At 35.9% G+C, this 16,826-nt stretch overlaps 3 protein-coding genes across 3 annotated transcripts in view; 2 read left to right on the forward strand and 1 right to left on the reverse strand.

Annotated features, from left to right (window-relative positions):
• LOC126977221 (solute carrier family 12 member 4) overlaps positions 1-16,826 on the reverse strand; it is a 477,718-nt gene that overhangs the window by 141,271 nt on the left and 319,621 nt on the right. The window lies entirely within an intron of this gene.
• LOC126977307 (trypsin CFT-1-like) lies at positions 3-4,627 on the forward strand. Its single transcript, XM_050826081.1, has 4 exons — positions 3-144; positions 1,974-2,139; positions 3,312-3,567; positions 4,248-4,627. Exons 1-4 carry the CDS (start codon positions 93-95, stop codon positions 4,545-4,547), a joined length of 774 nt encoding a protein of 257 aa, XP_050682038.1. The 5' UTR covers positions 3-92; the 3' UTR covers positions 4,548-4,627.
• LOC126977305 (trypsin CFT-1-like) lies at positions 7,733-11,392 on the forward strand. Its single transcript, XM_050826079.1, has 4 exons — positions 7,733-7,848; positions 8,595-8,769; positions 9,678-9,933; positions 11,017-11,392. Exons 1-4 carry the CDS (start codon positions 7,800-7,802, stop codon positions 11,323-11,325), a joined length of 789 nt encoding a protein of 262 aa, XP_050682036.1. The 5' UTR covers positions 7,733-7,799; the 3' UTR covers positions 11,326-11,392.

Below are 16,826 nucleotides of genomic sequence, written 5' to 3' on the forward strand. Positions count from 1 at the left end.
GACCAGGATTATCTTATTAATATTATCTTAACGAATTATATATAAGGTTATGGCCAGTAATTGGAGTCAAAGTCTGCAGGATTTTTGACAAGATGCGTGTGTGTGTCGTACTCCTGGCATGCCTTGCCATGGCAATGGGTTCGGGTATGTAAACAAGTTTTATGTGTACGAAAAGTCATCTAAGCGCAGATGTTAGAGTTAGTTCCTAAAAAAAAACATTAATTTAAATACAGCTTTGCCAAAGATGATCGTTGGAAATTTTGTCGGGCCAGTGAATACCGAGGATATTTCGAAGGCATCGGTTAACGAAAATCTGTTGATGAGAGATGGGATTGGTGACCTTCTAGGTATCACACCTATACATCAATACGGTCTTAAAATTGGACCAGAAAATTTTGAGCTTAACTCTCCGTGTCAGTTTCCGTGATTGCTATACGGATCGAAGCCGTGCAAAGGTTGCTCGTGCTTTGGCGATACGTGAAATGATATCCTCTTCAGTCCTTCCAGTATCTGACACGCAGCTCCCGAGATAAGAAAATTTGTGGACGCGTTTCACTACCTCTGTCCCAATGAACAACGGGCCTGAGCTCGTTGCCTCATTTCTTGAGTCTTTCTTATATTCATTTTAAGGCACGCCTTCTTTGCTTCCTTGTACAGGTCACTCAATTTGGACTGCATACTGCGCGTGTGTCAGGCATATATCATCGGCATAATCCAAATCTTCTAGAGTATTTGTTATACCCATATTGTTTTGTCCATGATAGTAAACAGAGGACAATAAAGTTATATATTTATTTAATATGACTTGGACAATTTATTGAAGTACTTTGCGGAAATCCATAATTATCCAAATGATTTGAGTTTTCTTTAGTGTTAATTCCGTCAATACTTGAGACTCAAGTCTCTTGCCAGATTTTGGCGAGTCAACACGTCCTGAGGATGCCTCGTGTAGAGGCGAAACACGTGTCGAATTGTTTAAAGACAAATAAAATAATTTTTTTTATAGATAATGCCTGAACAGTGGCTGGCACTTTTTTATGAAAGTGTATAAATTTACCCTTAAAGTTATTATGTATCTTATGAAGCCTACTAGAATTAGTTACAATCAATCCTTTATTTCTAGTGTTATAATAATGAAAATCACCATTTAGACCAAAAAGGTGACGATCTTTGTGAACGTATATAATATTTTCATAAATGTCTGACAATGTACAGTCATAATATTTAAATCCTTAAATTTTTCTTTGAGTGACTTTCTAAGCATGTCCTTAGAAATTGTAAACCCTTTTATACCTGTCTGCACAAGACAGGGCAACAGCAAGCTTGATCATGGATAGGTGATTGAGACTCCATCTGTTATGCGAGTCCTGAACCTAAATATTATTTAAAAAAAACTTGAGAGGTGTCAAGAGACACCCGGATGCTTATTTTAGAAGACTAAAAACATAATTTGCTTTTAAATTTATTAAAGTTATGACGCGTACACTTACTTAACACACAATAATGGAGAGATTATAACGCGTATGACTTGGTTAGCACAATAGTAAAGAGAGGTTAATGCGTACTTGCTAAAAATACATAAGCATTTATTATTGTCTGTGTAAAATCTCTACTAACCTAACTCCATCATCAATATCCGGAACTTGTGCAGAAACACTGTCAGGATTCATTATTGCTATTATTTTTTATTATGTACAAAAAACCTATATACCATCAACAAAAATAATCGTCGCGACACCACACTGTTCAATGCGAAATAGAAAGACGAAACAAAAATAACTGGCTTACTTTCTATGAGAAAGTGAGAGAAAGAGACAGACAGAGAAACACGCGCACGCCGCACGGCTTACAACTATAGCAAAAAGTGTCGTTACAACTTTTGGTCTTAATTTTTTCCGTCTAGCGCCCTTTCGCAACGCGCCATAAGGAACTTCGTTCCAAAACGATGCTTCATCAATTTGACATTGTTGCAGCTTTACAGCCGAGGCATCAAAGAATCGTCGGTGGCACCGTGACCAGCATTGACCGCTATCCATTCGCCGTGGCTATGCTTTACCAGAGATGGGGTTCTTTCTCCCAAGCCTGCGGAGCCTCTATTTTGAACAACAGATCAGTTCTATCAGCTGCTCATTGCTTTTTGTAAGTATATCCGTGCGAGGCCATTGCCAGAATGAGGTTGGGTGTCTTTAAGTACTTTTACTCAAAGCACAAAGCTTTTTTTTGTCACTAGTGGAAGGCTCTTTTTCACAGGTGGCCGGCTAGATTATGGGTACCACAAAGGCGCCTTTTTTCTGCCGTGAAGCAGTAATGTGTAAGCATTATTGTGTTTCGGTCTGAAGGACGCCGTAGCTAGTAAAATTACTGGGCAAATGAGATTAACATCTTAAGTCTCGAGGTTACGAGCGCATTTGTAGTGCCGCTCAGAATGTTATTGTTTTTCAATAATTGTTATAAAAAAATTGGCTTCTGCTTAAATGATCACGTCTTCTGACGTGCCCTGCTTAAGCCCTCTAAGGATCCTACGCCTCTTAAAGGTTTTGAGACTATAATTTAAACTTGCACGGTAAAGGCAAACATTACCTAGCTAGTAGCCTCGATTTCCACATCTTATTTTTAGGGCAGGCGCACTACCGCAAGAAGGGGCACAATAGATCCTAGCATTTAAGTGCATTCAATCCCCAAATCTTACCTTATAAGAGAGGTATATCTATAAGGTACAGTTGAAATGATAACTTCTTGAGGAGCGCAAATTTTGTAGGTACTGAATGAAACTTTGCCAGCTCGTTTGGGTAATGTCAGCTTGAATTGTGTAAGGGAAACTCGCGTGGTTTGTTCGTAGGTACATACCAATGTATTTTCTTTTTGCGTGCATACACCAAGCCTGTCTTAAACGTCAATAAAAATAAATTCACAGATTATTTGACTTGCGTGGTACGTTTTGTGTTTACGATTTTTGATTTTTGTAACTAGATGGCGCTGTACCATTGTCACCCACTCACTTTTTAAATCGTGCTATAATTTCTTTCCTCGATTATCATAGTTATTTTATTTTGTGTTTTTGACCACGTTTGGACTTTGATATTCTGGGCTAACACGTCACCAATCACGGCAAAAAAATCCGAGCCCTTAAAGAAAAAGTAAAGTGGTGGCCTTGCGGTATCTCAACGCGCGACTAAACCGCGTCCGCTTCGCCGCAAGGTTATTGTGCGCCTGTGCGGTCGGCGCACTCCGGCCTCGAGGCAGGGCTGGACGCGAAGATTTGTATCACTCAATTTGGGTGTTTCATTGAGACTATCAAATTCCTGTTTCAGTGGGGATGGTGTAAGTGCATGGCGATTACGTGTCGGTTCAACAAATGCGAACAGCGGTGGTACTGTACACATCATCTCTGCTATCATCATGCACCCCTCGTACAATGACAATATACTGGACAACGACGTAGCTATTGCCAGATCATCGACTGCGTTTGGCTTCAACAACAATGTTCGTCCTGTTTCTATCGCTGGTGCCAACTATGCCTTACCTGACAACACAGCAGTCTGGGCTATCGGATGGGGAATGGTTACCGTAAGTATCATTTTTGCATTTATTCAGATAATGATCTTATGATACTGCAATGGAATTTAAAATTTTAGAGTATGTTGATGAATTTAATAAAAGGTAATAGAATTAAAAAAAAACATACGACAATACTTGTTGTTTCGAGAGTTCAGAAATATCCGTCAATTTTATTTAAATGTTTTGTAAATTCGATGGGTCGTGATGTGGTGGGTGATTGATATACTCAACGTTCTCTTATTACGGTTGGCGATCTCCGGCCTCGAGGCAGGGCTCGACGTGAAGATTTTTATACATCAATTTGCGCGTTTCATTGAGACAATTAATTATTATAAATCACTTTAAATTCCTATTTAAAATTTAAGTTTCTATTAAAATAAACGGAAAATACTCATCTTATACTTATTAGGAGTGGGCAGGACACATAGTTCTACGGACAGATGGCCGTTGGGGCAGTAAAGTCCTCGAATGGCAACCACGTACCGGAAGATGCAGTGTTGGTAGGCCCCCGATTTGGTCAAGATAACCGGAATACGTTGAGGACAGCGCAGGACCGATCGTCGTGGAAATCTTTGGGGGAGGCCTTTGTCCAGCAGTGGACGTCTTCCGGCGGATGATGATGATGATGATAATAGTTAATAGTGTAACGAGATATATATATGTTTGATATCTTGATGTGAAATTTCCAGGGTAATGGTCCTAGTTCCGAGCAACTTCGGCAAGTACAAGTATGGACCATCAACTGGACTGTATGCAGAAACCGTTACAATGAACTTGGCTGGCTCGTGACCAACACTATGTTGTGTACCGGTGTTCTGGACGTGGGAGGTCGTGATCAATGCGGAGGAGACTCTGGTGGTCCTCTGCTGCACAACAACGTCGTCGTTGGAATTTGTTCCTGGGGTCATCCAAACTGTGGCCACCCTCGTTACCCTGGTGTTAACGCACTTGTCTCCAGATTCACGAGCTGGATTCAATCGAATGCATGATTTGCTAATCCCTGGTTTACAAGTTTGTATATAAGAAATGTAAAGAATGACGACAATAAAAATAAGTTTTTAAATCTATACACAGTTGTTTCATTATGTTCATAAATTAATCGCGCTATGTAAATTTCTGGTGTTAACATTCCCATAGTGTAAAACAATTCCCATGGCAATGGTGAGGGCTATGCTCGGAGTTTCCCTGCGAGATCAAATCAGAAATCATCAGAAATGAGATCTTTCACCGACATATCCCAGGTGCAAAACTGAAGAGGCAGTGGGCAGGGCATAGCTCGACGGACAGATTGCCGTGGGGACAGAAAGTCCTCGAATGGTGACAACGTACCGGAAAACGTAGTGTTGGTAGGCCTCCACAACTTGTACCAATGATCTAGTCAAGATTGCCGATCATCATGGCGATCTTTGGGTAGGCCTTTGTCCAGCAGTGTACGTTTTCCGGCTGCAATGGAGTGTGATATAAAATTTTATAAAATCAGCAAAGATTCAGTAAGACCATGAAGAATGCTATCACCTGCACAGGTGAGCTCTTAATGGAATACAGTTAATAATATTATATACAATTTAGGATAATAATACATACAAATAATTTTCTTTTAAGTTAGGCTAGCGAATAAAGAAAATGATAATTTAGAAATAAAATCCAAACCGGGAGTTAGTTATTTTTATGGAGACAATTTCATTAAAAATTGTCTTAGAATTCCCATTAGCTCAACCTTTGATCAACGATCGACTGTAGGGGCTTTCATCATTTTATCTTATTTATTGGGGTCAACGAACAGTGAAACATTAGATCTTACAAACTAAAATTGAGAAAGGTAAACATTACAATGTTAAAATTAAATAGATACAAAAAAAGAGAGTAAAAAAGTGCAACAAACTAACTTTTTAAAAATATAAAAGGTATGTATATATAATATAGTTATGATTTTAGTGCGCAAAATGACAATATAATTAAAATTTACATTATAACCTCCACCAATTTGATATAACGGCAAGCGTTTGCCTGTGTTTCTACGTCATAATGTAGTGGCAAATAGTTGATGAGCTCTACGACAGTGAGAATCATGGTCAATTTGCTAGTGATCCTCTGGTATACCTAATAAGGATTTATTAGGTATACCAGAGGAGGTTCTTCAGATGATATACTGGAAATGCAGTTTACACCGAGGCCTCTTAATAAAGGTCGCGGAAAGGGATCAACACGACTCCTGCTTGTGCGTTAGCAACTAAAACCCCTTTTGACGTATAGTGTCATCACGTCTGGATATCGATTGCCAATTCAACGATCAACTAAGGGGCAAATCCAAATCGAAGAAATCAGGAGTATTAATAGAGCAAGGAAATACCACAATTAGTCCTACAAATCTCTTCTCACTTGTATCATCTATTTTTTCCCGAGATTATGTTTAAATTCGATGCCCATTGAAGTGTACAGGTCAAAACACAGGTACTGGCTCTGTTGCTCCTCTCAGCGGTTGATCAAGGTATTTGTTGATCAACCTGTAGAAGGTCACAGGGATGGTTATAGATACCGACGGGTACATATGAAGATTATGGACATCCACCAATCGGAACTGCACAGGGGCAAAAACTATGGATAAGATACGCCTAAACAAAAGATTAAAAAGTCAAGGATAGAAAATTGAAAATATATTCAGATGATGGCCAGTAGTATGTTTCAATTGAAATTGCATACTACTCTTTGATGGTAAAAGAGGGCACCCCTGTAGTATCTAATTACCGCTAGTTATAGAAAGCATCCTTTAAATTATGTTTAATTTAATATAATACCAACACTTTCTTTTTTATTTTCACAGTCAAAGATAGCATGTGATATAATTAAACGTTAACTTTAAGGATTCTTTCTGCAACTAGCGGTTAGTCGGCATTTTATGCAAAACATGGAAGTGAAAGGGCCCTCTGATAGGTTAATAAAAATGGCAATAAATTTCAAAAGGTATATGAGAAACATAATATTAATACTAGAAAAAAAATAAACTCGACAAGTCATTTATCGGTAATTGCGTTAGATTATATAATAAGCTTCCTAAAAACATAATGGAAATATCCCTCAACAAGTTCAAAGCCTATATTAAACATAAACATATGGAAAAATCGTATTACAATTTAAAGGATTATTTAGATGATAAGAAAGCTTGGGTATAAATTGCTCTAAAAGATTTGAGCTTTAATTACCCTTAATTAAATATAATAGTATTTATAACGAAGAATAAATATTATACTATAAGCAAAATAGTCAAATTGTAGGTAGAGGTGTTTAGTGAGTATTGTTGAATATATTGTAGATGAACATTCTTGTTTTTTGTTATTTGGTTCTTGTGACAGTTTTCATCATGCTCGCTTAAATGACACTGCTTGTGGCGGCGACGGGGGACGGGACGGTCGTTCCCTTCCCTAAAATATGGTTGAGGGAGGCGATGGCTGGCCCATGCGTCATGCTCGTGAACGGGCGCTACTTGCAGTGGCAGGATGCTGTAGCCGGAAACTCTGCTAGATGGTTTTAAAATTAAAATATATATTTTTTATAATTGCTAATAAAATGGTCTCTAAATACTCGAATTTTAAGGGACCCAGTGCTCTGTGAACGGCTGGATCACTTGGCGTTGCGTACAGACGTCGCTTCATTGTGTTCTTCTATCGCATTTATCTTCGGAACACAAAGAGCTGTTTAACCTGATTCCTGCCGCTGCATTCCACCTTCGCACGACACGCCACAAGTTAGGATATCATCCCCACCATCTGGATGTGTGGCGGTCTTTCACGTACTACAAAACTGTGGAATTAGCTTCCTTGTGCGGTGCTTCTGGGACCACACGACATGGGTACCTTCAAAAATAGCGCGTACGCTCCTGTGATTCCTCTAGTGTTGCATGAGAATGTGGGCGGCGGCGATCACTTAACACCAGGTATTTTTTTACATAAGGGCGAAGTGTCTTAGGAATTAAACTTAGAAGACATAATTGACATCTATCCAGTAGTTTTCCATGACGCGATCTCAAATCATAATCTCTATCATTTTATAGATATAGATTACTTACCCAAGTGCGACGAGCAAAGATACATTTAGCCGCAAATAAAATTGGGATTTAAAGATAAGATAAGTTCCAATAATTCAGTATCATATCTATTTGTTTCTATGAAATCGTCAATACAATTAGATATAAGAGCCATGATTGGTATCAATTAATTAGTAATAGTGCTTATAACTTCAAGAAGATGCGTTCTGTGTGTATTCTTGTAGCAATATGTTTTGCCAGCGTAGCAGGTTTGTGGTCCTATTTCGTATTTATTTAAGGGATTATAATTATAATTTACATATTGCACTTATTCCATCTTCTATACATATAAATAAAATTGGAGTGTCTGGTTGTAATATTGAAATAAACGTGTTTTACTACATGTATGTGAATATGTATACGGTACATACACCAAATTAACATTTTTTTTCAATTTTTGTCTGCCTCTCTGTTTGTTCCGGCTAATCTCTGAAATGGCTGCACCGATTTTGACGGGCAGATGTAATAAGGAGTGACTTAGGCTACGTTTACTTTAGAATAATTCTTTTATTTTAGTAAAATAAAGTTCCTAAAGTTGCAATATCCAAGAAACGGTATAAATCAAAAATTTTGTTTGAAATATTTAAACAAAACACTTTAAAAGGATATGTTTCCAGCGACGTCTGAAGCTAATGAACGTATTTTAATGGGGATTTCACGAAGTGCAGCTTAGTCCAACTTGAGAGATAGGATAGTTTTATTTCGATTTGGGACCCATAATTATTTTTAATTCCAATATTTGTTTTGTTTGGACATATCTTCTATGAGAGAATTATTCTTTATAATTATATTACGAAATAATGCTTGATTTTATGATTATTATTGAAAAATTCATTTCAACAGTATTTTATTTATTATGTACAGAACAACGTTTATCGGATTCGCCAGTATTTTGTAATTTACCAACGCCTTTTTGGAGAACTATGTGTGTTTAATTGACTATTTTTATTTTAAGCTGTTCCAGCTGCAGATATAAGTGGAAGGCTTGCAGGGGGTTCACTCGCAACTGTGAATCAGTACCCATTTATAGCTTCTATGTTATATTCTAGAAACGGAGTCTCATACGTACAGTCATGTGCTGGTTCCATTATTACCAATAGAGCTATATTATCATCTGCGTCATGCTACTTGTAAGTAAAATAGTTTTCAATGAGGTAGATTTTTTGGATTGCAACATCTTTACGACTAATATCATAAAAGGATCAAATTGTTATTTTTGAAAGGAAAACTTCTTTAGCGGCTTTGGGATGGGCATAAAATGTTAAACTCGTGTCAGGACACGTGATCTGATCGAAAATTTGTAAGACAATTTTATACAGTGTTTTGGTACCAGGCAATCATATTTGAAGAAGAGATTGTTTTATGTATGACGCGAGTATACCTTAATATATTCTGACGTCATTCGCATGACGTGATTAATGCATACATACCAGGAGAACATAAAGTTGAGCACTCTTCTTTGAAAGTTAAGACAGTCGTTGAAAATAATTTCCATCCATAAGGATGAAAGTTGATTTTTTTGAGAGATATACTTTTTAATGTAAAATAATTGTAATAGTTTTGAAGTGTTAAATTTTGTATGTTATATAAATGGCCATTTTTATGTACGATGGCGCAATAAATTAATATTGTGTTTAACCACATAAATGCTAGTACTTTTGTACTGATAAAAAAAGCAATTCGTGCGAAATTGAACATGTGGCACGACCTTTTCAATTAATCTATACACAAAACTCTAGCGTACCGAGTCTGTGCACATTAATCTCAGAAATACTTAAACAGATTTGAATGTAGTTTTTTTTTCTATTATTTTCAAATAAAACAATAAAACCGTATAACAATAAGTTCTAAAAACCTTCAAGGTGAAAATTTACAGCTTTCTTAAGAAAATTAATTAAGAATGTTTATCTGTAGATGAAAAAACCGCCAAGTTTGTTTAGTGAATTATTATCTGAATATCTGTTAGTAAAACAAAAGAAAAGTATGATAATAAAAGGTATATGTTACCAAATTGTAATTAATTATTTTATTGTTTTAGCGGTGATGCCAACAATAATTGGAGAATTAAAGTTGGTTCTTCTTATGCAAACAGCGGTGGAATTATACACTATATAAACTCGATATTTATCAATGCTGCTTACAACAGTTTCACTCGAGACGGTGATATGGCAATTGTAAGATCAAACAGCGTATTCACGTATACAGCTGCTGTCAACTTTGTAAGGATTGCGAGTCCCACATATAACTTGCCCGACCAATCAGCTGTTTGGGCTTTAGGATGGGGACGTACCTCTGTGAGTATTTCCGTTTTAAAAACTAACTTATGAATACAATCCATTATAAATACATCTTCCATATAGGCTAGGACTTAGGCAATAGAAATCTTCTACAGAGTAAATTTGTAATTGAGTTTATTAACGAAAATTTTCAAATTCAAATCAGCGTCTTTTTCTGCCGTGAAGTAGTAATGTGTAAACATTATTGTATTCGGTGTGAAGGGCGCCGTAGCTAGTGAAATTACTGGGCAAATGAGACTTAACATCTTATGCCTAGGTGACGAGCGCAATTGTTTTGCCACTCAGATTTTTTTCGGTTTTACAATAATCCTGAGCGGCACTGAATTAATTGTAATAGGCAGCGCGTATCAATAACCATCACTTGAACGTCCTATTCGTCTCGTTCCTTATGTTCATAAGAAAAATATTTACTTGAAAAGTTACATTATACATAAATCATTTGTGTAACCGAAGTTACTAAACAATGAATTAAAGGTCATACCAACTCTTGCGGAAATTATATGGCAGATGATTTCCTAGAAGAGTCTCAAATATTACTGACATAGGCCCAGAACCTATCATACCTCTACCTTCTGGCTGGCTCAAAAGCCATATTCGGAAACGCACAAGAAATCAACACATAAATCTATAGGTAACACTAGAGGACAGTAGACAAACACGGGATACACTTCCCCAACAAATATAATATCATTATGGCAAATTGCATTATTAAGCTTAATAGAATCCAACTTAGACAGATAACGGCGCCCTAATTGGGCACGGTCCTTATAATAAGCATCTATTTAATATGGTGGCAGAGGAAACTGCTGCACATGTACATCTGCATTGTCCAGGTGTAGCAACTTACCGGGTTGAACTTCTTGGTACCCCAAACACACTCCCAGAAGTCTTTAGGAAGGAGAGGAGGTTGCCAAGGTTTCTGGAGGAATTGTGGTGGCAGGAATAACAAATATATTCCCACACACGCAAATCAGCGCGCAGTCGTCGGGTTGGGGAAATTATCCCGATTATACCATACCATACTATATCATACCATACCATACCAAAACATACATAATATATGTTCTCGTAAATTTCTAGCCTTCCGGTGCCGCTTCAGAGCAGCTAAGATACACTCAAATATGGACCGTCAATACAAACGTATGTAGAAATATATACAGGGGAGTTGGCTTTACAGTAACTGACAATATGATTTGTACTGGATGGTTGAATAATGGAGGTCGCGGACAATGTGATGGAGATAATGGTGGTCCTCTCATCCACAACACAGCTGCCGCCGGACTTGCATTAGTTGGAGTGTTCTCCTGGGGACAATGCGGGAGTCCTGTATATCCCGATATCAACACCAGGGTGTCCAGATACGCCCAATGGATCGCTAATAACGCTTAGCCCGACTGATGTACTTTGATTGACGATATAATGTTATTCTTAAATAAATAAGTTTGTTTAAAATAAATACATTTTTGCATTCAATTCGTTAAGTATAAGATATATCACCCGCTATACATTATCTTAGCAATTCAAATTCAAATATTTTTATTCAAAATAGGATTAAAAATCACTCATTGACGTCATAAACTAACACCCATTCAAAACAGACTGCCTTAGACTTGAGAAGAACTGGCGCAACAAGCTCAGCGAGCTTGGAATAATATGGATTTCGTTCAATAAATATTAATAACTAAAGAGCCTACTTCATTCTCAGTTTCTGGTTTCATTAAGAAAATCATTTATGTTGTAATAACCTTTCCCACACAAATGTTTTTTCACAATTATTTTAAATTTCGTAACACATTTGTTTTGTACATTTTCTGTGTTCATATTGTAAAATCATCGCCCAATAAAAGACTTACTAATTTGATTTAACCGAGTAGTAGGCATAACAAGTTTATGTTTGATCCTCGTATTAACATTATGATGTCACAGTTTTTAACAAATTCCTTAATGTGCTTCAACTTCTACAGAATTATGATTATAAATTAATATATTTATACACTGAATTAATATTACGTTGACAGATTTTATAGAAAAGCTCTAATTATTGAATAAAGAGTAAGAAACTATCTTTAAATGCCAGATTTGTCTTAAAAATTGATTAACATGTTTATAAACAATGAAAAGTACTTATAAATTGAGTTAAATTATGCAATTTGGAGCTTATTAATAATACCAAAACCGTCTGGATTTAAAATGGACCATTTGAAAAAACTATAAAAAAAAATATATAAAATAAGGAACCGCTTTCGCATAAACGACTACCCTTCTCTCAATCGATAACAATCTCTTCCTAGATAGGACTGGCAATAAATACTGTGACAACTAATGGTCTCAGAGCACGTGGACTAGGTCTGGGGTTATATTATAAAAGCTGAAACCCTTAATGTTCATGAAATTATAATTTTCTTACGTCATAGGGTGTCTGGCAAGGGGTTTCCACGATGTTAAGTATCTGGCAATGAATAACATGACGTTTAATAATATTCTGAAGGTAATATCGAAATATCACACTTTATTATAGATGGGTAGACTTTATTATGGAAGGTATTTTACACACCTTTAGTACCGTTTACCTGCCAAAGCCACTGCAACCCAAACTCCATATTAGTCCATCATTCTTACCTGTGTTGGGAGCATGCGCTGACAAACTTTCAGCTTTTATAAAATAACGTATGTCTGGAGTCCACGGGCTCTTGCTCTATAAACACAAAAATCCATTAGGTGTAATTTTTCTGCATACGTGTTAAGATCGCAACTGCGTAAGTAAAAGTAAATACTTTGCTAAAAATTTGCTTGATTTTATTATTATTATTTCATATATATTTTTTAAGACCAAATCACACAATTGAACGGCGACATGAAGAAAACAGAAACAAGGACGGTATGGAATTATCGGTCATTATGAAGACACTTCAAAAGCTGATATCAGCTGCATGTTCGTATACCGTACTATCGACATATTATTTAGTAATACTTCTTCTGTCTCAGATAAAAAAGATCGAAACGGCGACACGCTACAGAGCGGAACACATGTGCTACACCAGAATCCGTACACAAAATCCTAGACTCATATTTAAAATATCGGTATCAGATTGTTAAGATTTGATATCAAGTAATTCCAATCTAATTATGCGGGCTACCCCAGGGGTCCCATCTAGCGCCTTTATTATTCCTGGTGTACGTATAGGTATAACATACATTGAGCAGGTTTGCAAGGTCATTATACCCTTTATGCAGACGATATATGTCTGTTTTATTTTGGAAAAATATGCAATAACTAATCGAAAATGCAACAGCTGGAAGACGTCCACTGTTGGTAAAAGCCCTCCCCCAAAAATTTCCACGAGGATTGGTCCTGCGCTGCCCTCATACAACGTATTTTGGCTTCAATATATTGCAAAGTATTTCCAACTTCCAATGTAACCTTTTAGCTTGTAATACCTTCAATATATCTAAAATAATATTCAGTGCTAAAAACAAAATTCATTGATTTCTTATGTAAGTGAAGACTGTCTTAATGAGAAATAAAGTTCCTTAAAAAAAATCACGATAAATATAAAGAATACTACAAAAGTCTCCAAAAAAGGTGCTTAAGTGGTTAGAAGGTGCTGTGTGGTCAATCATACTGTGAGTGTGGACTGTACTAAAAGGAGTAAAAATCTTCATCTCAATGAAAAAGAGTGAAACTTCAGCTGAAATATATCAAAACAGCTTTAAAGACATAAATTACGCTTTTTAAAATGTACAGTAGACGTTATCGCAGGATTTGCACCTTTAGCCCTATTACCAAAAACGAAATACGAAGTTTCGGTTGACGGATCGTATATTTTACGAAAGGCGTCTCATTCGGTCCCAAAAAGAAAAAATTCTGATGCGAATTATTGCGAAGAAGTTGGGTATTTTCGCTCTCGCAAACATTAATGGTTGCGTTCAATACTCAAATATCTCTTAAATGTTGTTCTTGAATATTCCTATTTTGTTCAGGAAGCGTTTAATTAGATGTTTTTCATATAATCATCGACATGTAGATAATTATAAGTATTATTATCAATTATGTTTCTAACATATCAATTAGTGATTCAATATTACTAAGTATAAACTCTTTTGATAAGTTGTTATCAGATTGAGTTTCAATAAATAAGGTACTTGATATTATAAATTCTTATGAATTCAAGAAGAAAATTAAATATCAATATTTCTAGGAGTGACTAACAATGTCGAGTTCTAGTTCGTTTTTATAGTTACTCTTAATAATTTTTTAAAGTGAAATCTTCTTCAGCGGCGTTGAGAACTTTTCTTGGGATGGGTACGTGGGTAACTCTGAAAATGTTTAGAACTGGTCAGTTAGAAACACTGCTAATGAAAACTTTTTGTGTATTTCAATTTTGGAACTCTTTAGTAACCTAATGTAGTATAATTTTTTTTATTTAATATTTTTAAGAAAGCCAACAGCTGGTTTTACATACATTAAAATAATTAACAAACATAACACGGGTCAACATGAAATTTGACTTTGATTACAAAGCATTAAATTTCGGTAGTTTAGGTCGTAATTAGACGAAAAAAAATATATGGCATGAAAAACTTTGCTTTTGTGCTTAGAAGACTGATTGAACGAAATTTTTAAAAATCTTTTACTATCGAATTAGCTTACAGAAAAGTGGAAAATAACTTAAAAGTGCACACTTTTACTTTTTCTTTTATGTTCATAGCTACTTTCTCTCAATAAACCCCAAATATAGTCGCCCATCATGTTTTCATTGTATTGGCCTTGATAGCGTTGTTCAAAATTCATGATGTCCTGATGGAAACGTTCTCCTTGCTCTTCGGAATAGGCTCCCATATTGTTTTTAAATTTATCCAAATGAGCATGCAGCATATGTACTTTTAATGACATACTGCAGCCCATGGCCTTAAAATTTGTAAGCATATCCTCAACCAACTTTTCGTAGTTTTCAGCTTTATTATTTCCTAAAAATCCAGAAACTACTGCTTTAAAACTGTTCCAACTTGCTTTTTGAGTACGATTCAGCAACGTTGGAAATTTTCCATCGGCGAAAATCTGTCTTATTTGCGGACCAGCAAAAACCCCAGCTTTAACCTTTGCTTCCGATAACTTCGGAAAAAATTTTTTTAAGTATCCAAAAGCTTCTGAAGTTTTATCCAGTTTTTTAACAAATTGTTTCATCAACCCTAACTTAATGTGCAAAGGCGGCATTAACACTTTTTCCGCTTCAACAATCGGCTCAAATTTGACGTTCTGTTTTCCGACACACAATTCTGTTCTTACAGGCCATGACCGTTGAATATAGTGTTTAGAATCCGCTCTGCTATCCCACAAGCACAAATAACATGGATACTTTGTATATCCACCCTGTAGCCCCATTAAAAATCCCACCATTTTAAAATCTCCAATCAGCTCCCAGTTATACTCACGATACTTTAGAGATTCAAGCAAAATTTTGACACTTTCATAATTTTCTTTAAGATGTACTGAGTGAGCAATTGGAAGAGACGGAAATTTATTTCCGTTGTGCAATAGAACTGCTTTTAAACTTTTTGTAGAGCTGTCAATGAATAAACGCCATTCGCTAGGGACACAGGGTATGCCAATTGCTTCAAACATACCTTTAATGTCATTACAAAAACAAAGTCCATCTTCCTTCGTGAAAAACGTTGCAAACATTTCATGCCTAGTCCGCTGATCCGTGATCTTAACATCATCAAGCAAATTCCACTGTTTTAACCGAGAGCCTAGAAGCTCTGCTTTATTTTTTGGCAAATTTAAATCTCTAATTAGATCGTTAAAATCTTCTGAAGTAATGAGATAGTGTTTTGGTTGTTCAGGTGTAGGCAAAAACTCCTTATCGGAATTACTTTTATACGAACTAAAAGATGAGCCACTTTTCTGCGATAATTTTTTTAATGGCTCAGGTACTGGTCGTGTCAGGACGTGAGAAATTCGAGCAGAAGAAGATTCGAGGTCAGGATATTCAATAGGTTTTGCATTTTTACCTCTACGTCTTTTACTCGGATTCACCATACAAAAGTAGCAGTCAGTAATATGGTCTTTTGGTTCTCGCCAAATCCTTGGTATTACAAATTACATAGACCTTTTCTCACCTCGATACCAACCTAAAAATATAAAAATAAAAATTAATATGTCTATTATTTTGGATTCATCGCTTAATTAAATAAGAATTGCTTACCTTCCAAACACCTTTTACAATAACTACAAGCAACATGTGGAGCTCATGGCTTATCTTGATTCCGTACAGGACAGTCAAAATATGCTTCATAGGCTTCACAGAGAACGTGAGATGTCTTTAGTTCATATTTCACGTCTCGAACTTTAATAAATTGACCACATATAAAAAAAAAATGCATCAGCATCGTATTTGCACTTTCGTGACGACATTTTAAGTTATTCTAGGCTTGTAAATAACACCTGATGGTTGTTTATCACTCGGGTGCCATCTAGCGGCACAGTGTAAACGTTAATACCCCACTTTCACCGCGCGGTCTTTTTAAAAATATTAAAATCAATTAAAATTTATGAAAAAATTGAAAAATGAGTATTATTATTATAACTATCACAAAAGCATACTTTATACCGAAAAAAGGTATTTTCTTTTCGTTTTTGTGCATAACTAACTGGAAAATAATAGTATAAACTTTAGGACAAAGAACGAAATTTTTTTTGTAGAGTCGTGTAATTTGTTCGAGCTAATAATAGGCTTCCACATGTACAGTCTGTACACATGTATAATGCATTTATTTGTCATTTGTTTTTGTGAATTGGCGGCAAATCTAACTCTTGTTACACGTCACACACGTAACACAAAATATTCGGTCAATTATTTGTTAATTTATTATGACTTTCGTTGCGGGCT

Source organism: Leptidea sinapis, chromosome 44 (assembly GCF_905404315.1).
Source record: "Leptidea sinapis chromosome 44, ilLepSina1.1, whole genome shotgun sequence".
In the NCBI taxonomy this organism is placed as follows: Eukaryota; Metazoa; Arthropoda; class Insecta; order Lepidoptera; family Pieridae; genus Leptidea; species Leptidea sinapis.

Excerpts from the sequence above, each read along its gene's own strand:
- LOC126977307 (XM_050826081.1), top strand. The coding sequence starts at position 93 with ATGCGTGTGTGTGTCGTACTCCTGGCATGCCTTGCCATGGCAATGGGT. Across the intron at positions 2,140-3,311 it reads TCAGCTGCTCATTGCTTTTT|TGGGGATGGTGTAAGTGCAT; the intron begins GTAAGTATATCC and ends TTCCTGTTTCAG. Across the intron at positions 3,568-4,247 it reads TCGGATGGGGAATGGTTACC|GGTAATGGTCCTAGTTCCGA; the intron begins GTAAGTATCATT and ends TGAAATTTCCAG.
- LOC126977305 (XM_050826079.1), top strand. The coding sequence starts at position 7,800 with ATGCGTTCTGTGTGTATTCTTGTAGCAATATGTTTTGCCAGCGTAGCA. Across the intron at positions 7,849-8,594 it reads ATGTTTTGCCAGCGTAGCAG|CTGTTCCAGCTGCAGATATA; the intron begins GTTTGTGGTCCT and ends TTTTATTTTAAG. Across the intron at positions 9,934-11,016 it reads TAGGATGGGGACGTACCTCT|CCTTCCGGTGCCGCTTCAGA; the intron begins GTGAGTATTTCC and ends GTAAATTTCTAG.